We start from the raw sequence: 24,150 nt of genomic DNA, 5'->3' as shown, positions 1-24,150 counted from the left end.
CCAGATTGGTCTAATCAGTTTTAGTGGTTTGAGATTGATTTAGGTGGATCCGGAATGTTGAAATCACGGATTTTATTTCTTCCCTCCGGAGTCTCGACTGGGGCCATGGGGTCTTTCATGGTCCTTTGGTCACATGGATTTCTAAGATGATTATTTGGGATTGGATAAGGGGAGAAGAGACACTTCCTAATGATGTGGATGGAAATCTTTGTAGGGCATGTGGTGAGGTGGCCAACTCCCAGCTCCTGGAGAGCCCTCAGCATATCCCTCGCTTGTGGGTGTCTGTGCTGTTGTTCCCAAGGGAAACTTTACCTTTATTTCCGGTCTGTGAAAACCAGGGAAATCAACTCGGGATAAGGGCTGCGAGGGCTTGTTTTTCCCAATGCTCTGGATAATGGTGACCTTCACAACTTCTCCTGCTCTTCTGGAGTTCCAGGAGAAGTGTTCCTCCAGCTTCTGTGTGCTGTGGAATTGTAAAAACCATCCCAGCTCTTCCAGTTGTTGCTTTGTATAGGATTTTGATCCTTCCATAATTTATAAACAGTTTTATAAATTTGGAAGCAAATCTGGTTGGTTGGTTGTTTTTCCCTTCAGTCTGGTGTTAGGTCCAGCTTTGGTTCATGAGGTGACACTTCAGGATTTTCTGTGGACATACTGGAGTGGAGATGCTCCACGTGGAGATATTTGGGAGTCCTGAGATGGAGGTGGAGGCTGAGCAGCTTCATGAGGACCAAACCCTCAGAGGGAACATGAGTTAGAGGTGCTGGTGGTACCTCCCTACTGGTGAGGGGGGTGCCATGCAGGTAATGCCCTAGAGCATCATAAAAATCCTTTTCCATCCACTTTTCCATAGAAAAATGTAAAGAGGGGGATGATGATGCCATGGAAGTTGCCTTGAAAGTTACATCCCACCATGTGGAGGATCGGGTCACAAGCTGGAGTGCTACAAGCTGGAGGCAAGTTTTGGGTTCATTTAGGAAGTTTTCTGCATTTTTCTGGTCGGCCTGGAGATTTCCGTGAGGTTTTTGGAAGTTTGGGAATTGTTCTTGGTCTGGTGCCAGCAGAGGGAAACAGCTCTGCAGGAGTCTGGTGTGGGAAGGGCTAATTGGAAGTTAATGAGAGAGGAAGAATTACTTTGTTTCGTCTTTGAGCACACGTTGAACTACTGTGCCAAAATTTGGGACAGTAGAGCCATTAAAATCCTATATAAATGAACCTCTTCCCAAATTTTCCCCCACAGTCCCTGATTAAAAGCATCTCTTGGCTGTTTGGATGTGCAAATGCTGCTAGGGCTTTTATTTTATTTATTATTTTATTTAGTGATAAATTTATATTCTTTATTGATAAATAGTTTTATTTGCTTATATTTATTTTATAAATTTAGCTTGTTATCTATCTCTAGGAAGCATTCACATCACAAAATCATGGAATAGTTTGGTTTGGAAGGGACCTTAAAACTCATCTCGTTCCAACCCCCTGCCATGGGCAGGGACACCTTCCACCAGACCAGGTTGCTCCAAGCCCCGTCCAGTCTGGCCTTGGACACTTCCAGGGATCCAGGGGCAACGCAGCTTCTCTGGGCAACCTGTGCCAGGGCCTCCCCACCCTCGCAGGGAAGAATTCCTTCCCAATATCCCATCCATCCCTGCCCTCTGGCAGTGGGAAGCCATTCCTTTTGTCCTGTCCCTCCATCCCTTGTCCCAAGTCCCTCTCCAGCTCTCCTGGAGCCCCTTGAGGCACTGGAAGGGGCTCTGAGGTCTCCCTGGATCCTTCTCTTCTCCAGGCTGGACATTCCCAGCTCTCCCAACCTGGCTCCAGAGCAGAGGGGCTCCAGCCCTTGGAGCATCTCTGTGGCCTCCTCTGGATTCGCTCCAGCAGCTCCAAGTCCTTCTGCTGTTGGAGACCCCAGAGCTGAAGGCAGCTGTGCAGGTGGGGTCTCACCTGAGCAGGGCAGAGGGGCAGAATTCCCCCTTTCCTGCTGCCCACGCTGTGGGATGAGCCCAGGACACGGGGAATTTCTGGGTTTCCATTGCCGGGTCATGTCCAGCTTCTCATCCACCAACACCCCCAAGTCCTTTTTTCTCAGGTTTGTCCTGACCTTTTCAACTTAAATTCCAGATTTTTGGTTCAGTTGCACCCCCCTTCGCCACGTCCCGTTTTCTCCCCTGGAAATGGATTTTTAAAAGCGTCATCTTCCAGCGAATTTTCCTTTCCATCTTGTTGTTTATTAGGCTCTTAAAGGCAAAGCTTGTAATGCATCCATTGATCCAAATTCCAATTGAAGAGATGTGAGCACATAAAATAGTCCCGACTCTTTAATAATGGAGCGATATCCTTTGGAATGTAGGCAATGCAATTAGGACAAGGAACCAACCCCCTGCCCCTTGATGGGGGCCTTTGAATCATTTTTATCCATTCTGTATGTTCTGAGTTGGAGCTGAGTTCCTTTAAGTGTCTTCCCGGTGAGTATCTGATGGACTGACGCTCTCAGAAGTGTCGGGCCTTTTTTTTTTCTCTTTCTCTTGGAAGCAGATCCAAATTTTTATAGATCTCTATTTATTAATTATGCACGTCTACATTTATAAAATATATATAATGTGTATTTTATGTGTGGATAGAAATTGGGTGGATGGGCCGAGGCCAACGGTGTGAGGGTCAACAAAGCCAAGTGTTGGATCCAGCACCTGGATCACGGCAACCTCGTGGAATGCTCTGGGCTTGTGGATAAAGGGCTGGAGAGATGGAAAAGGACTTGGAGGTGTTGGTGGCAGTAGCTGGACATGAGCCCAGGTGGGCAAGGAGGCCACTGGCACCTGACTTGTACCAGCCATGTTGCATCCATCCCCCTGTGCTGGCACTGCTGGGACACCTCCCATCCTGGCAGGAATTTTGGGACCCTCACCAGAAAGACGTTGAGGGGTTGGAAGGTGTTCAGGGAAAGGAATGGAGCTGGGAAGAGACTGGAGCACCAGGAGTGTCTGAGGGAGCTCAGCCTGGGGAAAAGGAGAGACCTTTGGGCTCTCCGCAACTCCATGACTGGAGGGTGGATCCAGGGGGTGGTTTGAGATCTGCTCCCAGGGAACGAGAAACAGGACGAGAGGAAACAGCCTCAAACTGCACCAGGAGAGGTTCAGGTTGGACATCAGGAGGAATTTCTTCATGGAAAGGGTTGGAATCAGCTGCCTGGGGAGGTGGTGGAATCCCTATCCCTGGAGGTGTCCAAGGAATGCCTGGAAGTGGCACTCAGTGCTCTGGTCTGGGTGACAAGTTTGGGATGAGTGACAGCTTGGACTCAATGGTCTTGGAGCTCTTTTCCAACCTAAGTGATTCCATGATTCCATGATTCCATATATGTGTGTATATACACTTATCTGGGCATGCACAACACTGATATTAATAAATATTTGCTGGATCATGGAATTACAGGGATGCTGAGAGTTCATGCCAAGGAATCAGAGCTGACAGTGCTGCTCCAGTTGTTTTGTGGATCAGCTTATAAATTATGTGGAGACCACAATATTGGATAAATCCATGGATATCCAACTACCTGCTTTAAATTTGGAAAAATAAGCTTGGAGTCAACACCTGACTTTGTTATTTACTCCTTAAATTTAATATAAAGGCAGGAAAATCAACTCTTCAGGGAAAAAAAAAATCATTTATACACTTCTCCCTGCCTTTGTAGCTAAATTTAATTTTAATTTTCAATTAATTAATCAAATTTAAATTTAATTTTCAAAATGCATCGTCCGTGGATGTGTATCCACCCCTAGTCCAAGCCGTGGGCATGGGGTTTTCCAGAGGCAGCCAGTAGCTGGTGTTTTCCCAGCGGATAATTCCCTTTAGCGTGGCCCCGCTGAACTTCTTTAACCTCTTCCGTGCTGAGTTCCTGTTTTTCCATGGAATCCTGCTCCTTGTCCGAGATATTTGCTTTAATTAAAATGTATCAGCTGTTCTGGCTCTTCATAGTATTATTGCTGTTTCCTGTGTGAGGAAAAGAGCATTTAAAGGGAAAATATCTTCGGAAAAAGCAATTATCCCAGGTATTTTTGGAAAGCAGGCAGGAGGGAAAGCCTCCAGTGGGATTTGGCTCCGTGTCTGGCTGATTATTGTGATAAATATTCAAAGTTGGAGCTGTTTGGGTTGGGATACGGACACAGCATTGGAATGATCCTCGGCAATTAGCCTTCCTGGGATATTCCAGCACTTGGAGCACGTCCAGAGCTCTGAAATGGGATTTACAGGGATGAGCAGAGGGAGGAGTATCACTTCTGTGCCAGGACGGGAAGGTCTAGGACCTGCTCTCACTTTCCCTCTGATTTTAGCCCATCACTGAGGGTGGTAGGACACTGTCTGGGAGGGATTAAGGATTAATCCACATGGACACAGGTCCTGGAGCTTCCCAAACGGTGCCACTAAAGCCGGCAACACCTGCCTGGAACGCTGCGAGCTCCATTTCAGCTAATCAGAGTTAAACCCTAACGAACTTTGTCCAATCGCCTGAGCTAATGGGGGTGAAAGGAATCTAATTAACGGGACAATAGTTCCCGGTCTTCCCGGTGTAATCACTGATCCGCCGCCGGCATTAGAGCAGCAGGATGGAAAGCCGAGTATTAGGGACCGTCAGCATTTCCATTCTCAGGCTCAGCCTAAGCGGTTTAACGGGACCTTGGCAGGGGGGTTTGGGCTGAGACTTGACCTACCTTGAAAACAGCTTCATGTGGGCAAATTGTCTTCTCCAAAGGGTCTTTTGTCTCTTCTCCAGGGAGATGTTTTCATAGCGCAGACTTTGCTGGAGAAGCTGGAAATGTTTCCGAGGATCCTGCTGGGGCTCGCTGTGGGTGGGATCAGGCCCAAGGCTGGAGAGAAACCAAGGAGATGGTTTGGAGTTGGGCTGTCAGGGAGTGGGGAGGACAAGAGAATACAGCCTCACATTGTGCCAAGGGAAGTTTAGATTGGATGTCAGGGAGAACTTCTTCATGGAAAGGGTTGTCAAGCATCGGAACAGGCAGTGGTGGAGGAAGGAGGGAAGGGTTAGATGGGATATTGGGAAAAAAATCTTCCCTGTGAGTGTGGTGAGGCCCTGGCCAGGCTTAAAGAATGGTTTGGGGTGGAAGAGATCTTGAAGGTCCCACCCCCTTCTGTGGGCAGGGACACATTCCACTATCCCAGGTTGCTCCAAGCTCCATCCAACCCGGCCTTGGACACTTCCAGGGATGGGGCAGCCACAGCTTCTCTGGGCAACCTGTGCCAGGGCCTCAGCACCCTTCCAGGGAACAATTCCTTCCCAATATCCCACCTGTCCCTGCCCTCTGGCAGTGGGAAGACATTTCTGCTTCTTGTGTCCCTCCATCCCTTGTCCCAAGTCCCTCTCCAGCTCTCCTGGAGCCCCTTTAGGCACTGGAAGGGGCTCTGAGGTCTCCCTGGATCCTTCTTTTCTCCAAGCTGGACATTCCCAGCTCTCCCAGGACAGTTCCACCCCTGCCCTCCTCACCTGGCCACACCAATCCTTCAGTACAGCACATCACAAGGCAAGTTTTTTCCCTGTTTTCCGTGCTTGGCGCGTGGAGCTGGTTTTGTATCCAGGCTCTCCATCTCCCGCAGGAATGAATTGGGTTACAAACAATAGCAGGGATTTAGCAAAGAGGGGCAGGGAAAAGAGCTCTCCTCTCCCACTGCTCTGAGCTCCTCGAGGTGATCCTGGATCTACTGTGTTTTTTGGAGGATTTTGGCAGGATTTCAGGGCTTTCCCTGGGTTCAAGCGGGATGATGAGCCCAGCAGGGGCTGCCAAGTGCCATGTGGAGCTCCAGCTTTTCATGGACACAATGGAGAGGTGAAAGGGAACGGCAGTGTGGGGCTGAATGGCTTCCAGAGGGAAATGGCAATAAATCCAGTGGGAGGGAATAACGGCACACATGAGGGAAGGGATGGCATCCAGAGGGACCGTAACAGGCTGGGCCAGTGCAAACCTTGGGAAGGCCAAGGCCAAGGTCTTATCCCAGAGATAAATCCAGGCTGGATGGAGAATGGATTGAGAGCAGCCTCAAGAAGGATTTGGGGGTATTTATATGGGTGGCTGAAAAACTGAATGTGCCCCATCTATGTGTGCTGGAACCCAGAAATTCCCTGTGTCCTGGGCTCATCCCACAGCACGGGCAGCAGGAGTGGGGAATTCTGTTCCTCTGCCCCACTCAGGTGAGACCCCACCTGCACAGCTGCCTCCAGCTCTGGGGTCCAACAGCAGAAGGACTTGGAGCTGCTGGAGCGAGTCCAGAGGTGACCACAGAGATGCTGTGAGGGCGGGAGCCCCTCTGCTCTGGGCTGGGAATGTCCAGCCTGGAGAAGGGAAGAGGAGGTTCCAGGGAGAGCTCAGAGCCCCTTCCAGTGCCTAAAGGGGCTCCAGGAGAGCTGGAGAGGGACTTGGGACGAGGGATGGAGGGACAGGACACAGGGAATGGCTTCCCACTGCCAGAGGGCAGGGTTAGATGGGATGTTGGGAAGGAATTCTTCCCTGGGAGGGTGGTGAGGCATTGGAATGGAATTCCCAGAGAAGCTGTGGCTGCCCCTGGATCCCTGGAAGTGTCCAAGGCCAGGTTGGATGGGGCTTGGAGCAACTTGAGATAGTGGAAGATGTCCCTGCCCATGGCATGGGGTTGGACTGGATGATCTTGAAGGTCCCTTCCAACCCAAACCATCCCATGATTCTATGGAATGTTCCCCCTCAGTTTAGCCCAAAGGTGCCTGTAAATTTTACAGCCCTTTGAGAAGGCACTGCAGGGATATTGGGATATTTTGTTCATACCTGGGCCTTTCCAAGTGGAATTCTTTAAGGAGAAAAGTTATCCTGTCTATGCAAAGACTGGGGAAAGGCCTCATGCCTAGGAGAGGTGGAAATTGGGAAGAACCACGAAAAACCCCTCCACAAGCCTTCACTGCAGGTGTAATCCCATGTTCCTGGTTTTTTGGGTTTTTTTTGAGGAATCTCTGTTCTCATTGGTTGATAACCATTTAATTTATTTGCAACTATTTTCCTTTCCAGGTCAGGGGGATTTATTGGGAAGGTACGTCTTTATTTAGGTAATTAAGGAGCTTAATAGGTGCTCATTGAAATTCATAATTTTCCCCAGGTTTTGAAAATGCTAAATGAGATCTGGGCTGGATTATTTTTTTTTTCCTTGAGATTAACATTAAGCTGCATTTGAATGGAAATTCAGATTCAATGGAACCAAATTAAAATAGGGGTTTTTTTTTAAAAGTGTTTGTTTCATAATTAGAAGTAATTATTGAAAGGAGGGAATTGTTTATGGGTAAATTAACGAGTTTTTGCTGGTCAGTGTGTATTTAAAACTAATGGATCCTCTGTATTTATGGGTGTATGTTGGGAAAAGAGACATCCCTTTCTATTTTTAATTTCCAATCACTTTTCCAACCTCAAATATCATCAACAGTGGAGTGACTAATTTGAATTATCCCAATCAGGTTCTTTAAATAAATTAAATCTTAATGTAGAAAGTGTTTATTTGAGGTTTGACCTTTTTATTTTAAGGAGAAAACATCGATGTTGATAAAAATCCCATAAATCAAACCTTTCAGTGAAATTACTTGCTTTTAGCTGTAGATTTGGGGTCCTCAGGGATCTGGTGGGTGAGGATAGCGACAGAGCAGCTTCCACAGGAAAGTGGTGAAGCATCTCGAAGCATTCCTGGTGTGTTTGAGGAACACTTTTAACCCTAAAATCCTGTGTTGTTTGCTAAGGAATGACAAATGACTGAGGAAAACATGATTTTTTTGGTTTTGTTTTTCTCCCAAATGGGGATTTTCCATTGCCACCTTCAAGGCTTGTGATGGATGAGCTCTCCCTCCTTCCTCACCTCTCTCCCTGTTGCTTTCCATAACCATTGCCCCTGCGATGATCCGCTCTTTCCTTGGGATTCAAATGCCAGCATGCAAATGTGATTTCTGACTATGTAAGGATTACTTCCAAAAAAAATATAAGCTAAGCCCAAGAAGAAATCCAGTAGTAAAAGAAAACCATTCTTTAAGAGCCACTTGTATCGCCGCCAGCGCCAGGAAATCCTCTCCGTTTCAGCTGGCTGGAAGCGCCGCCGGGATGTTCCTGCTCTGCTCGTGGGGTTGTGTTTAATGTAGAGACGTCAAATACTCTAAAAATTTTCTATTTCAAATATAAGGGAATTTTTGCAGGGGTTTGGGTGGGATTTTTGGATCGCTTGGTCTTGTGTTGATGGGGGGATGGGGGTGTTAAATCTGAGCACGCTGGAGCGACTTGTCCTTGTTTTTAACCTTTGTTTTCCATGTTGGCTTGGAAATCTCCTGGTTTTTTCCTTTTTATAGATTATTTTAAGAGGAACTGTGTTTTCCCAGCATCACTCGCTGGCTCCCGGCTGAAGTTTTGGTGGTTTTACTCCATTCTGAGCAGCTTTGCTGTGTTTGGAGGTGAGGAAAGCGCCTTGAGCTGGGCAGCACCTGACAATTGACTCCACATTATTGTGCTGAGCCCTTTTTCCCCCTCTTCGTCCACTTTGTGCTGTTGGAAGAAACATTTCCATTTCCTAAGGGATTTTCCTTCAGGAAAGCTTGGAGAAAGGGTCCAGATTTTCTTCTTTTCAAGTGATGTGAACTTGGTCAAGGAGAGAAGACTGAGGGAAATTTTGTACACCAGCCACGGTGTGACCAAAGGACCAGGGCAGTGCCTGTCCCCTGTGCCTGGAGCATGTCCAGGGAAGGGAACAGTTCTGGGAATGGAGCTGGAGCACCAGGAGCAGCTGAGGGAGCTTGGGGGGCTCAGCCTGGGGAAAAGGAGGCTCAGGGGGGACTTTTGGCTCTCTACAACTCCCTGACAGGAGGGTGGATCCAGGTGGGATCGGGATCTGCTCCCAGGGTACAAGGGACAGGAAAAGAGGAAACAGCCTCAAGTTGTACCAGGAGAGGTTTAGGTTGGATATTGGGAAGTTTTTTTTCATGGAAAGGTTGGGCAGGCATCGGAACAGGCTGCCCAAGGCACTGGTGGAATCCCCATCCCCGGAGGATTTTAACATCCATGTGGATGTGGCACTTGGGGATGTGGCTTAGTGGTGGTCTTGGCAGTGCTGGGGAATGATCTTGGAGAACTTTTTCCACCTAAAAGCCTCTAGAATTCTCTGAAGGACACAGCAGGGTGGTGTTTAATCCTGGGAAATCAGACTTGGTCGACACGAGCACCTGCAAAGCACCAGCACGAAATGTTCACAGTGAGGCAAAGTTGCTGCTTCAAGAGATGCGCTGGAAAAGGCTGAACCTCAACCCGACAGAATCATGGAATGGTTTGAGTTGGAAGGGACCTTAGCATTTTTCCAAACTGCTGCCATGGACAGGGACACCTTCCACTAGCCCAGGTTGCTCCAAGCCCCATCCAACCTGGCTTTGAGTGTTTTATCAGCCTGGGACTTCCCTTCGTAACGTTTTTAGCACCAGACTCTGATTTTCCCCAGAGTCAGCGTCGAACCTGCGCCGGCTACGCCGCCGTTTTTAAACATTTTTATGTCGTTCCTCCACCCCCTCTTCATTAAAAATTTTTCTTCCACTGTCCACCCCGGGGGTGGGGGAAAGACAACCCTCAACCTTGTGTAGTCAAGGTTATGGCGATAAATTCCGGAGCATTGTCACTTCTATTCGGAGTAAATTGGCCGGCCGCTCTCGGGCTGAAGGGGAGATAATTTGCTGTAGTATTTCAAATGGATTAGAAATGGATTTGAAGGGAAAGTTCATGCCTCCCATTACAAAGGCTAGAAAGAAGACTATCTTAAGGCACTGTTCACACTCTGGCCTTCATTATCCACGCTTAATACCTTTCCTATTTTCCAGCGTTAATGAAATTTCCTGCCGGAGCGGGGCCTTGTGGACGGACGGGAGGACTCTTTAGATCCGCAGGATGCGCGGCAGAAAGGGAATTACAAGGCCCTCGTGTCGAGGGGCCCGGTGTATTCTTCAGGTCCTTGGCCCGGCTATTATCTCATTAATTTTATCCTCTTTTGTCAATACAGTTCATTTCCAAAGGCCGTCCTTTCCATTAGGGTAACAATTCCACGGAGAGCTGGGATCCCGCCGCCGATGAAAAGCGAGTGGGCGTTCGGCTCCGTGCCCTCGCCGGTGGCTTTTTCCCGCCACCGCCAGCTTGGATGTCACTAAGAGGGAGGGGGACACACACTGGTGGCTGTGTTGGGGCCACACAACCACTTGGGAGCAACAACTTGGATGGGAGGGAAATAAAGGGTTCCTGCGAGTGAAGGTTGGGAAATTGAGTGCCCTCCCCGCGCTGCTCTGTGTGCATGGTTTTTCCATATAAAACGTGATTTCCCTTGCATTTTAAATCTCGTGGGGTTCCTATAATATAATAAGTATCCTAGCTAGTATAATAAACAATGAATACAGTAAATATTCTAATAAAGAATATTTTAGATATGTAAAAGGATGAGGGGATATCCCTGCTTGGACATTTGCACCGCCTAGAAGGTGGAAATGGAGGTGGCCAAGCCTCCAGTGAGCTCAAACTGAGTTCCTGGTTGGGACTCCCCATCCCTGGAAGTGTTCAAGGACAGGTTGAATGGGGCTTGGAGTGACCTGTTCTACTGGAAGGTGGCCCTGCCCATGGAGGGGGGATTGGAACTTGGTGATTTTGAAAGTCCCTTTCAACCCAAACCATTCTGTGATTTGATGATTCCATGGCTTCGGTCTGGTGGCGCTGGGGCCTTGGCAGCCCGAGCAGATGTTCTGCAAAAGCTTTGTTTGGAGACCACCCAGAAGTCACTTTTCTACCTCAAAAATCCAACAAATCTAAATGAGAGGAGGTTCAGCCCCACTCCCTTTGGGGAATGAGATGAGTTTTGATGCTCTTCGCCCAAATCCTTGAAAAAATCATAGGTTCATGGAGTGGTTTAGGTTGGAAGGAACCTTAAAAATCATCCTGTTCAAACCCTGTGCCTCAGTGGGAATGTTCTGATACAGTGCCTGTGTTTGGAGGCTCCCTCAGTTTGGAGCTTGGCCATCCCTAAGGAATTCCAAAGAAGAGAGAGGCGTGCAGCCACTGGAGTGGCTGAGTGCAGCAAGGCAGGAAAATAAATATCTCGAGGATTTGTGGGATTCAACCAACTGGATCTTAAACTGGTGCTTAAACCAGTGTGAGTCAGGCTTAGGTGGTGTGAGCACGCCCTGGGACTGTGCAGGGCTTGGGATGGGTTGGGTTTTCTTGACCTTACAGCCAAAAAAAATTTGAATTTATTATATTATCTCATATATGTGTGTATATGTGATAATATAATGTATTAAGGCATATATAAAATTTATATTCAATATATACTGAATATATCTCTATAGATACAGAATATTTTTAATATATACAGATACATCTACATGTAATATATAGATATAACTATATAGATACAATATCTATTTAAATATATTAAATATTCTACTGAAATATATTTATCCTGTATATATATTTGTCTGTATATAGTTTATCTATATATCTGTATAGTATATCTATGTATCCATATATCTATGCCTTGAGTGCTGCCACAGCTGTGCCACATCCCAGCCTTTCCCTACAAACCAGAGTGGGAAATGTTGGATGAACCCCTGGCTTCTTCCCTCCCCTCTAATAGACTTAAGGAAAATATGAAATGTATAATATGTAGAAAATTATAGTTATATATTATATCTATTACCTATTTATTAGTGAATATATGTAATTCAATATATATTCTGTATATTCAATAATATATGAATAATACAAAGTGCTAAGAATAAAAATAGTATCTGGGCCCCATATAAACTCTCTCTAGGTATTATTAAATAGATATATTGAATATATCTAGATATTATTGAACATATATGATTCAATCTATGTATTCAGTGCATATATTCAATAGTATCTGGAGATAATTGATGGATATACAAGGCCCAGAGAATACAGATAGTAATTTATGGATTTATGTACAAAAGTATCCATATTTATTGTTCTATATAATATATAGGTCTTGTATTTCAATACATAGAGTATATATGTTCAATAATTTGTGTATCTGTATGGAAATAGATGCGTGTGGATATCTCTATATTTTACCCAGAGATAACATATAGGGAATATATATAGAATTAGAAGAAGTCTTTGAAGGGACTGATTTGGCTGGGAAAGAGGAGCCCAAAATCCATTGGCACTGCAGCCCCTGTGAATGAAGGAATGGAGCATCCTGGGGCCTCCCAGGGATGTGTCACTGGGAGGAAGAGGAGATGGATGGAGCTGCAATGGGTCTTGCCACAACCGTGGTGACGTCTTCATTAGAATCGTGGAATGGGTTGGGTTGGAAGGTTAAAGATCATCCAGTTCCATGGATGTCATGGCCAGGGACACCTTCCACTACCCCACGTTGCTCCAAGCCCCATCCAGCTTGACTTTGGACACTTCCAGGGATGGCGCAGCCACAGCTTCTCTGGGAACTCCATTCCAGTGCCTCAGCACCCTCCCAGGGAAGAATTCCTTCCCAATATCTTATCTAATTCTGCCCTCTGGCAGTGGGAAGCCATTCCTGCTTGTCCTGTCTCTCCATCCCTTTTCCACAGTCCCTCTCCAGCTCTCCTGGAGCCCCTTTAGGCACTGGAAGGGGCTCTGAGGTCTCCCTGGATCTTTCTCTTCTCCAGGTTGAACACCCCTAGCTCTCCCAACCTGGCTCCAGAGCAGAGGGGCTCCATCCCTCGGAGCATCTCCATGGCCTCCTCTGGACTTGCTCCAACAGATCCATGTCCTTCTACTGCTGGGACCCCAGAGCTGGACACAGAACTCCAGATGGGATCTCAGAAAAGCAGAGTAGAAGGGGAAAATCCTCTCCGTCATCCTCCCGGCCATTGGATGTTTGATATCATCTTTATTGCCCCCGATATGGCCACAAGACCTTTCTTCAGGTCTTGCATCCAATGCTGGATGCATCCTTGGCCTTGCTGGAGTTTTCTGGGATGTGCTGGGTGATCCGTGAGTGACCCAAGTGTCCCTCATGCCATCTCCACCTTCAACCAACGGCGCCACCGCTGTGAATCTTTGCGAGTCACTAAGGCTCGATGCTCCTCTCTGGAGCAGTTCCATGAGGAGGAGACCCTGGGGGAACTGAAACGAGGAATTTATCGAATTCCCGTCCCCTTCCACAAAAACCAGGCAGCAAATTTTCCGAGCTCGGTAGCCAGTGGCAACAGCCCTCCGGAATGAATAGGCTGTCACGCTCAGCATTAGGAAATGTAACTATTCCATTTTCCAGCTCTCTTTTTCTTTGGAGCACATGTTCATTTAAAGGAAATGCTCTCCGGGGTTTGCATTCCGCTGATAGGATAGCGGGATCTTAATTTACGGATATTCTCCGGTAATGCGCGGTTTATATACGTTCTGCTAATAGCATTATGAGCATAGTTTGGGCTAATACAAAATTAGAGCTCTAATTTGCATAAACAAATTACTGTTTGGATTAGCGCTAAATGAGGAAGGCGACTGATATTGGAGGAGATTTGATTTGGCTGCAGTGGCTCTATTTGGATAATGGGGGATGGATAGGAATGAGCTGGGAGGCTGCGTTGTGGGTCGGGAGGGAGGTAGGATGGTGCAGCAGATGTCGGGTCATGGAGTGGACAAGATTTTGGGTGGCAGAGGAACCTCTCTGGGACATATGAAGAGGTGGGGATTGGCCTCTTCCCTGTCAACCAGCAACAGGATGAGAGGAAATGGCCTCAAGCTGTGCCAGGGGAGGTTCAGGTTGGACATCAGAAGGGATTTCTTCATGGAAAGGGTTTTTAAACATTGGGATGAGCTGTCCAGGGAGGTGGAATGGAGCCCTCATCCCTGGAGGTGTTCAAGGAATGCCTGGACATGGCACTCAGTGCTCTGGTCTAATTGACAAAGTGGTGATTAGTCACAGGTTGGACTTCATGGCCTTGGAGGTCTTTTCTAACTGAAAAGATTTTGGGATTCTGTGATATTTATCCCTCAGGTGTCACTTCAGGACTTCCTGGTCCTTCAGAATAACATTATGGGCAGCAGTAAATGGATCGCGATTCCTGATCCATCTGCGTCCCACTGCCTCAATATTGGTGGGGTTTGTGAATTTAGGGAGAATTGAGGAGGTGGGGACACATCCCCAGCCCTGCCCATTGGACCCCGCTGAGGTCCAGCATCAGCTCCAGGTGACAGATGGGGGATGCAAGTGCTCTTGGGTGACTTGTCCCATGCGGCGATTGAGGAAAATCCTTCCCAAGAGCCAGATTTGGGGGCAGAATAAAAATATCAAAGTTGTGGTATCTGATTAATAATAGGAATAATGATACCAAAAATACAGACTAATGGAATGTTTTGGGTTGGAAGGGACCTTAAAGACCATCTAGTTCCAAACCCCTGCCATGGACAGGTTTGCCACCCTCTGGATCAGGTTGCTCAGAGTCCCTTCCAACCTGGCTTTGACGCACTTGCAGGGATGTCAAAGCTTGTAGAGCTCCATAAAACTTGGCTAAGCTCAGTGAAGGTCTCACCTTGCTGATTCTCTCATGGGATTGCATCCACATTTCCTTATTTCTGCCGGGGCTGGAGGTGCAAGACAAGGGTGGGAGAAGTTGGGAGAGAGTCCTTGAAGGTCGTTCTTTTGGTGTCAGTCATGAGGAATCAGAGCTTTTCCTCTGTCAACAGCAAGAACATCCCGGGTTCTTCCATAGATCTCCTCCATTCTAGTGGGAGCTGTCCCTGCCCACGGCAATGGGGTTGGAATGAGATCTTGAAGATCCCTTTGAACCCAAACCATTCCATGAGTCTCTGATCCCATGGTTTGCTCATGAAGCAGCACCTCCTTGTGACATTCTCCCAAATTTGGGCTGACCTTGACTTTATTTTTCCTGCAGGTCCCCGTTGTTAAACCAAACCCGACCCTCACTCCAAGGTGGCAAATCCCAGCTCGTCCAACAGCACTGGAGGAGCAAAGGCTTCTGCTGCATCGGCGGGGTCATGTACCGGGTGTCGGCCAACAAACTCTCCAAAACTTCCAGCGGCCCTGTCCGGGTCAGGGACCTGAGCACCAAAACTCCCATCAGAGCAGGTGAGCAGCAGGAATTTGTCCAAAATCTACTGAATTCAGTTTTTAGCTGTTTGTTCCCAGCCCGTGGGTTGCGACCCATCCTCTGGCCTTGTAGGATTCCAGATGTGAAGGTGGTGGACATCCATGGTGCCAAGAGCTGTTCTTGCTTTACAGTAGCTCTGAAGGGGAAATAATGTTGGAGAAATTTAAGGTTTAGGAAAACTGAGGTTTTTCTTGCGTCAGACTTAGTTCAAGCTTGTGGAGATGTGCCGTTAAACTTGGTTTAACGAGCAAAGTCTTGGGTAACTGCAAACAGCACCAGGAGGTTGAATGTGCTTGAGATGCTCATCAAATTACGTTCAATATTGACCTAAAAATTTGGGAAGATCATTCTCCTGATAACCATGGAATGATGCCTCCAATGTGATGAATTCCTGGCTTTAGATTGTGGCTTTGATTAAATTTGTGTTTCAGTTCCCGCTGTGTTTGATGCCTCAAGTGTGGCTCTTAAAAAAGAGCAGATTTTAACTGTGGGGTTTTTTTTTTTTTTTTATTTCTTCTTGGTCTCAAATACTTTTGCTCCCTAAATGCTTTAATGAGAATTTTTGGGGATAGTTAAACTGGGAATGGCAAAACTGATGGCCTTGTGCTGATGTTTTCCTTGGCTGGAAGGATGAAGGGAGCAGAGATGAGGATTTTTATGGATGATGCTGGAAATGAGGCAATGAGGAGTGGTTTGGATTGGAAGGGACCTTCAAGGTCATCCGGTTCCATCCCCCTGGGACACCTTCCACTAGACCAGGTTGCTTCCAGCCCCGTCCGGCTTGGCCTTGAATGCCAAAATATGATGGGAAAGCACATGAAGAGAAGAGATGCAGCCTTTGAAACCATCTGCACCACAATTCCAGTGGGAATTATGGGGCATCCTGGGTGGTTTTAAACCCACAAAGAGCAGGGTTAGGGAGGGAAGGAGGTTTGTTCTGGAATGGGAAGTGGAGCTGCCTGTTGATGATGGCAGAGATGAGGATGAGGCGGTGGCCAAGGGACGTGGAGCCGATGGAGCGTCGCTTCCAGGTAATTTCCCTTCTGAGAGCATTAACGGAAGGCTCAGCAGCAGTTCAGGAATGGTTTGTTGGTGTTTTCACAACTCAGCTCTTCTCAGGACAGATTTTTGGTGCCTGACTCTCCTGCAGCCTCCTCCTTGCTGCCAACTCCTCAAATAGGGACGAACACACTCAGGAGCACGTGTCCGAATGGATTCTTTTGGAATCTGGAGTCCTGCCTGGTAAGTCCTTGGCTTTGGTGCTGCCTCTGAGGAGGAGGGGCAAGGATCAGCCTTTGGAGACTCAGAAGAGGTGTCCATAAAGCAGCTCAGGGGTTTGTAGACCAAAAAAATCCCAGTGCCACCGATGTAGGATTTTTTCCACGACCTTGCTACTGGTGATTTTCCAAAGTGTCTGGATTGGGATAATCGGCTGCACAAAAGCAGCTCAAGGGTGGTTCTGCCCTAAGCACCATCTGTGGGCATTGAAGATATCACCAAAGGCAGGAAATACCCTGCAGGAGTGGAAGAAAAGGGGTGAAAAACCCTAAGACGTGGACAGGGATGATGTTAGATGGAGCAGGGGATGGATTTCAGGACAGAGTTGGACCACTAGGAAGAGTTCTGGGGAGAAGCGATGGCTGGAAGGACTGGAAAAGTGGAAGATCTAGAGCTGCCAAGCAAAGGAAGGATGTCTCTCTATGGCCAAGTGGATCAGCCAAAAACCAAGGGGCTTAAACTGCTGGCAGAGCTCTCCAAGGACAAGGATGATGAAGTGCTGGAGACATTTGGCTCTAAAATCTCCATTACTGGGTTTTTTTAAAGAACAGGTTTCATAAACTTCTTTTTGGGGAAGAGGTGGGTCGAATGCTTTGCTGCCTTCCAGCAAGAAGGCGAATTTTTTAATTTGTCCAAGTGCAAGGAGGTCTCTAAATTTGTCTGGAAATAGCAAATTCTCCTGTGGGCAGCATAGCAAGGACTGATGCATTCGGCCTATCCATGAATATCCATCACTGTGTTGGGACCAAGAGGAGAAACACCAGCTTAGAGGCAAATTTCTGGAAGAGGGATTGAGCCAAAGGTATGATGGGAGGATTTCTGCCAATTCAGGCACTGGAATTGCTCATGGGGTTTCTTGAGGGGATTGGGGTGATAGGGCATGGAGGAGATGCGATCGCCCCATTTTTCTTTCCCCACTGAAACCACGTCTTTTAGTGAGGTCTCATTCAGAGAATTGGGTTTAATTAGTCCCACCTGGGGAGAGAAGATCCCTTCCAGGGTTATTCCCTGTAAAATACAGCCCCATCTAATAATTATTTTGAAGATATTCCTTGATGGCTTTGTAACCACAAAACCCGAGGAACTGCTGTGGATCGGTATTTTCATGTCATCTTTCATCTCTCCCCATAATTCATCCTCCTTCCCAAGGATGGATTCCACAGATTCCTCTTGCGTTAGGATAACTGGGCCTGGCAGGGCGGAAGATTTGTGTGTTCTCATCGGCTGCGAACGTTTGCTCAACGCTCTGTGTTTTCAACACTTGACAAAGTTTATTTAAAAGATGGAAAAAAACGGCTTTTCCTTTCCCTCCCAGTGCCAGGTGCCGCGTGTTTGGAATAGTGGAGAGACGGGAAATGCTCCTGACAGTTTAATAGCTTGGAGTTTACTTCCAGTGGGTTATAATTCTGCTCTTTCCCTGGATTTACAGGGTTGGGGTTTTATCTCTACAGTACAAAATCCAATGCTGGGCACTGGGGCTGATCCATCCACGCCATCGTAGCATTCCCAAGTGATTTATTGATGGATGCTGGTGGTGAGTTAAGATTTGGTCCTGGGGATGCACTTCCTGCATCCCTGTGCTGTATTGGGATCAATCCTGAGGCTGCCAGGAGCAGTGGGAGGAGCAGTTTTCCACGGCTCTTCTGGAATCAACTTTGTTAGTGGTAGAGACATGAGGAGGGCACATGGCTTGGGGACAAGGAAAGTATCTCTGCAATTTTTTGAAGTGTTTTGAGCGTAAAAAACCTCCCTGGAGCAATCACAGCATCACCATGGCCTGTGCAGCTGCTGAGAACTTTGCTCTCATCCCATGTGTGGCTCTGCTCCCAAAGGATTTCTGCGCCTTCTGCACTTGTCTCCGGAAAACTGCAAATAAAACACAGAAATAAAAATGCTTTTTGCCTTCCCAGCTGGATAGGGAGCTTGGATGTGGCATAATTCATTGCTTGGACAAGGATGGAGAAGAAAACCCAGAGCTCAAACACTCGCTGCTCATCCCTGTGCAAGACAAAGATGTGGAATCACACACGGAAAAGCTCTTTCCCTTTGGGATAACTGGTATTTCAGCACCCATGTATTTTTTCACTTTGCAGAAGTCTTGGAAAATCAGTGGTGGGATGGTGTGGAAAGCATTTGCTACGTGGCAATTAATTAAGCAAGCGGAATAATTGGGTTTCTCTGCTCACAAGGAACCTTTCCTTCATTTCTTTCTCCAGCTGCTAAGACGTTTTCCAGACTCTTGAGGAATTTCCATGAAATCAGGGAGAGAAGCAAAAGGTCCTGGGCAATGTAGAGTTTCACAAAGAAATACAAAAGGGGAAATACAAGATTGAAAGCAGCAGAAAGCAAATTAAGGTTTGACATTGTCCGGAAATCAGCCCTGACCCCAATCTCGGCACGAGCCGCTGCTGCTGCCGGCAGAGGAATTGCACTCCGTGAGCTGGGACTGGTTCCAGCAGGGTTTTCCAAGTGTCCAGGCTGTTTTCCCAAAGGGCAAATCCTCACCTGCATGATTTCCTCAAGCCCTGCTGAGGTTTTAGCTCTTGGTTGGCGAAAGGCTGGTGGCTTTGGGGACTCCAGAGGTGGCAGCCGGCCCATTGAGCAATGTGATTTTATTTATTGGGGTTTTCAAATTTTCTCCATGGCCGTGTATTCCAGAGCCTTGGAGATACCCAGGATTGCTGAGCTCCCAAAAGTGGAGGTTTAAGAAGAGTTTTAAGTCCTCCCGAGCTGAGGCATCTCCCACACATTGTGACGGTGGCTCTAAACCTCAAAGGAACAAATTATTAATTAAAATGTGGTTGAGTTCAGCCTTCCAGAACTGGGAGGGGCTTTCCCTGGATCCAGATGCTCTCCCTGTCTCCATCCTGCTGTGTAACATCCCCTTCTGCCTCAGTTTCCCCACTCTGCTGAGACAGTGCTCAGCTGGGGAGACTGAAGGTATTGAATCCTGGAATGGTTTGGGTTGGAAGGGACCTGAAAGACCATCTCGTTCCAACCCCCTGCCGTGGGCAGGGACACTTTCCACCAGACCAGGTTGCTCCAAGCCCTGTCCAGTCTGGCCTTGGACACTTCCAGGGATGGTGCAGCCACAGCTTCTCTGGGCAATCTGTGCCAGGGCCTCACCACCCTCACAGAGAAGGATTTCATCCCCATATCCCATCCATCCCTGCCCTCTGGCAGTGGGAAGCCATTCCCTGTGTCCTGTCCCTCCATCCCTTGTCCCAAGTCCCTCTCCAGCTCTCCTGAAGCCCCTTTGGGCACTGGAAGGGGCTCTGAGTTCTCCCCAGAGCCTTCTCCTTTCCAGGTGGGACATTCCCAGCTCTCCCAACCTGGCTCCAGAGCAGAGGGGCTCCTCTTGGAGCACCTCTGTGGCTTCCTCTGGATTCCCTCCTCCACTGCATCCGGCTGGGGACGAGTGACGATGCTCCTGAGCATGATTTGGGCTGCAGTGGGATAACTCCACAGTTGGAGATCTCCATGGTGCTGGAAGAAAGTGCTCCCTGGCCTCCCTGTTTACCAACTAATTTTAGAAGTGCTGAATGCCACAGAAATGCACTTCCCACTTCTTCAGGGATGATGAAATACTCAGCACTGCTGTTGGCTCACTGCCGCCCAGTGCCTGCGGGAATGATGCTCTTTCCTCTGAGCCACTCCTTTTTTCCAGAAGGAAAGGAGGGATTCAGGACTGGAATGTTTCCACCACCCATCTTCTGCCTTTGCTTTTAATGTTGGTGTTGTAAGAGGAATTAGGGAGGATTCTCTCTGGTGTGCCGGGCTTTACGTTTTCCCCTGGTCCATGGAAACATCCCAAGCTTCTTCCTTGTCCACCATGACCCACTTTCCTGACTTCTGTCTTCAACAGACCTTGAATGTGTTGGGATCATTCTGGAGGGATAAGGAGGAATTTGGTGGAGATGAGCCCAATGCACTGAGGTGTGAAAGCAGGAAAATTTGGAATGTTGCTTTCCTCATGTTTCTGCTGGTTTTGGCATTGCTGGTGCTGGGATCCACTTGTGCTCACTCCTTTTGAGGTGAATTCCTTATGTTTGGGATTGCTCAATCTCCTGCCTCTTTAGAACTCAATCCCTTGGCTTCTTGAGGCTCAATCCCTTGGGTTTTGGGATTGTTTAATCCCTCAGACTCTTCAATCTCAATCTCTTGGGTTTGGGATTGCTCTGTCACTTACCCCTCTTGAACTCAATCCCTTGGCCCCTTTGGAAGTAATTCCCTTGGCTTTGGGATTGCTCAATCCCTTGCCCCTCTTTAGCTCAATTCCATGGCCCCTTCAGTCTCAGTGTCTTATCTTTGGGGTTGTGGGATCTCTTGGTCCCTTTTGAACTCGATCCCTTGGCCCCTTTTGTACTCAATCCTTTGTCTTTGGGACTTCTCAATCCCCTACCCCTTTTGAGCTCAATTCCTTCTCTCTGGGGTTGCTCAATCCCTTGGCCCCTTTTGAGGTCAGTTTCATGGCACCTTCAATCTCAAGGCTTTTTGTTTGTGATTGGGGAAACCTTTCAATCTCAATCCATTCAATCTCAATCCCATGGTTTTGGGATTCTTCAATCCTTTACCCCTTTTGAGCTCAATTTCTTGGCCCCTTTGATCTCAATGCCTTCCATGTCTTTGGGATTGAAGGATGCCTTGGCTCCTTCAGTTTCAATCCCTTGTTTTTGGAATTGTTCAGTCTCTTTGAGCTCAATCCCACGATTTTTTTTGGGCTCAGGCCCTTGTTTTTGGGATTCCTCCTTCCCTTACCCCTTTTTAGCTCAGTCCCTGGTTTTGGGGGTTACTGAATCTCTTACCCCTTTTGGCTGCAGTCCCATATATTTCGGGGATTGGTGAGTCAATTCCTTATCCCATTCAAACTTAATCCCTTTTTTTGGGATTACCCTTTCTCAGATCAGCTCCATGGCCCCCTCAATCTCAGTGCCTTATCTTTGGGATTGTGGGATCCCTTGGCCCCTTCCATCTCAATCCCTTGATTTTGGGGTTGTTCAATCCCTCAGGCCTTTTGAGCTCAGTCCCTTGGCCCTTTTAAACTCAATCCCTTGTCTTCGGGGTTCTGGGATCCCTTGGCCCCCTTGGTCTCATACCCTTGATTTTGGGATTGCTCGATCTCTTACCCCTTTTGAGCTCAGTTCCATGGCCCCTTCAATCCCAATGCCTTGTGTTGGGATTATTTAATTCCTGACCTCCTCTGAGATCAATCCCTTGGCCCCTTTTGAACTCTGTCCCTTGGTTTTGGGATTGCTCAATCCCTTTGACCTCTTCACTCTCAATTCCATGGTTTTGGGATTGTTCAATCCTTTTGTCCCTCTTGTGCTCAATCCTTCGCCCCCTTCAGTCTCAATGCCCTGGCTTTGGGATTGCTCAATCCCTTTCACTTTATGAGTTCCATTCCTCAACTCTGGAATTTCAGAGATCAGATCCTGCTCCAGGCTCCTGGCCCACATCTGCTTATACAACATCCAACCCAGAGGTGCTTCATTAATTGAAGTTGCTTCATTAATAAAACATTCGTGACCACCTCACTCAGGGACACTGATGGGATGTGGGGACAATTGGGCAGGAAGACGGGAAAATCTCCGCTTGTTTAGCGGCAGCTCATCCCTTCTTTTTCCGTTGTCTTCTCCGGAATGAGGACTTGTGCTGTCCAGTGAGGGAAATAAATGACCCCCAGCAGCTGCGAGTGCTGATCCTCGGAATCTGCGGAACCCACTTAAATGAATAATAATTAAAGAAATAAATTTCCCCGAGTGCAGCCTCAAAACTTTCCGTTCAGCAATAAAGCCAAGGAGAGACTCGGAAAATGAATCGCTCGGCTCTTTCCAAAGGAAGCCGAGGTGGGTGAGGCGGGATGATAATGGGAGCTATTAAAGGAGCTGGCGTGGTTTAAGGAAGCCTTTTCCAGGTCATGTGGGAACAGGCTGAGGAGAGGTGTGTCGTGATACTGACACCTGAGGGATAAAAGGATTGAGCAATCCCAAACCCATGGAATTGAGAGTGAAGGGGCCAAGGGATTGAGGAATCCCAAAGTCAAGGGATTGAAATTGAAGGGGCCAAGGAGTTGAGCTCAAAAGGGGTCAGGGATTGAGGAATACCAGAGTCAAGGGATTGAAATTGAAGGGGCCAAGGAGTTGAGCTCAAAAGGGGTCAGGGATTGAGGAATCCCAAAGTCAAGGGATTGAAATTGAAGGGGCCAAGGAATTGAGTTCAAAAGGGGTCAGGGATTGAGGACTCCCAAAGTCAAGGGATTGAGATTGAAGGGGCCAAGGAATTGAGCTCAAAAGGGGTAAGGAATTGAGGAATCCCAAACCCAAGGAAATGAACTCAGTGAGCCAAAGGAGTGAGCTCAGAAGGGGTAAGGGACTGAACAATTCCAAAACCACAGGATTGATGAGCAAACAATAACGGGAAGATGGGATGACCCTGTTGGGGTCATCCCCAAGTTGGAGCGCTGGCCAGCGAAGCTGATCACCTGCCTGCCATTGCTTGGGCAAACCCCTGATCGTTTCCCTCTGTGTGTAAGATTTACATAAATTATCCTTGATTTGGGATGGTGGAAGTAGGTGAGAAGCAATGGGCTCAACACTCATCATTCTAATGATGTTCTCACCCTCTTGCCCATCCCTTGGCCCCATCGCATCCCAACTCTGACTTTCTTCCTTTTTTTCTGCCTGTTCCATTTTTCTACACTGATTGGTTTCCTCCATGGGGATGATTTCCATAAATTACCCTTGATGTGGGATGGTGGAAGTAGATGGGAAGCAATGGGCTCAACACTCATCATTTTAATGCTGTTCTCACCCTCTTGCCCATCCCTTGGTTCCAGATTATCCCAACTTTGCATTTCTCCCTTTTTTTGGACTATTCCAGTTTTCTACCCTGGTAGTTTCCCTCCATGTGTAAGATTTCCATAATTTATCCTTGATTTGGGACAGTGGAAGTAGATGGGAAGCAATGGGCTCAGACACTCAACACTCATCATTCTAATGATTTTCTCACCCTCTTGCCCATCCCTTGGTCCCAGCTCATCCCAACTCTGGATTTCTCCCTTTTTTTTTTTTGTGCTAAATCAGTTTTCCACAGCTTTTCCACCATTTAAAAGAAGTAAATTATTGGATAAGATTCTCAAACAGACCTTTCCATGAGATGAGGTCCTGATCCTTGAGCTGTGCCCTAAGAGCAATAAAGTCCTTCCTAAATAATTAAGCAGGTGATAATTAACTGTGATATTTGCAGCCAGTTTTTAATGCAAAGGAATATTTGGAATGTTCTTTTCCAGGTGTGTTTGTTGCATCCCAAGCCCTTGGGCGATGGGGAGCTGAGCAGGGGTGTTGGACTGGATGGGAGCATCCTGATATCCATGTGGGAATGCTGGAAAGCACCGAGTGTTGCTCCCGAGTGCAGTTCCTGGGCTGCCAAGGGAAATCTCTGCCAACCTTTCCCTGGAGGAGAAGGACCTTGAGCCTTGAGCTGTGTTTTGGGGTTATGGAAAAAAAAAACCAGGATGCAGGAGATGGACCTGGACCCTCTTGAGCTGAGTTTTGGGATTAAGGATATGAAAAGGTCGTAATTAAGTTATGAGTGTTGGTGGAGGGGTGCAGCATCCGACCCGCTCATTTTAGTCATGTTTTTGTTTGACAAGGAGAAATCGTGCCTTTTTCTCCTTTCCCATCAAAAGCTGGAATTTCAAACGCTGAGCCGAACGCTGCGGAAAACACCGCGGG

General features: G+C 47.5%; 1 protein-coding gene across 2 annotated transcripts in view; it reads left to right on the top strand.

The window, feature by feature from the left end:
- ZC3H3 (zinc finger CCCH-type containing 3) overlaps positions 1-24,150 on the top strand; it is a 139,390-nt gene that overhangs the window by 76,408 nt on the left and 38,832 nt on the right. For both annotated transcript variants that reach the window (XM_048286529.1, XM_048286530.1), the window contains one exon: positions 14,924-15,117. In XM_048286529.1, the coding sequence (XP_048142486.1) occupies positions 14,924-15,117 (194 nt within the window). The remainder of the gene's footprint in view (positions 1-14,923; positions 15,118-24,150) is intronic.

This window comes from Corvus hawaiiensis, chromosome 26 (genome assembly GCF_020740725.1).
Source record: "Corvus hawaiiensis isolate bCorHaw1 chromosome 26, bCorHaw1.pri.cur, whole genome shotgun sequence".
Classification (NCBI taxonomy): Eukaryota; Metazoa; Chordata; class Aves; order Passeriformes; family Corvidae; genus Corvus; species Corvus hawaiiensis.
The sequence above is the reverse complement of the archived record's forward strand: the minus strand, read 5'-3'. Positions and strand labels throughout refer to the sequence as shown.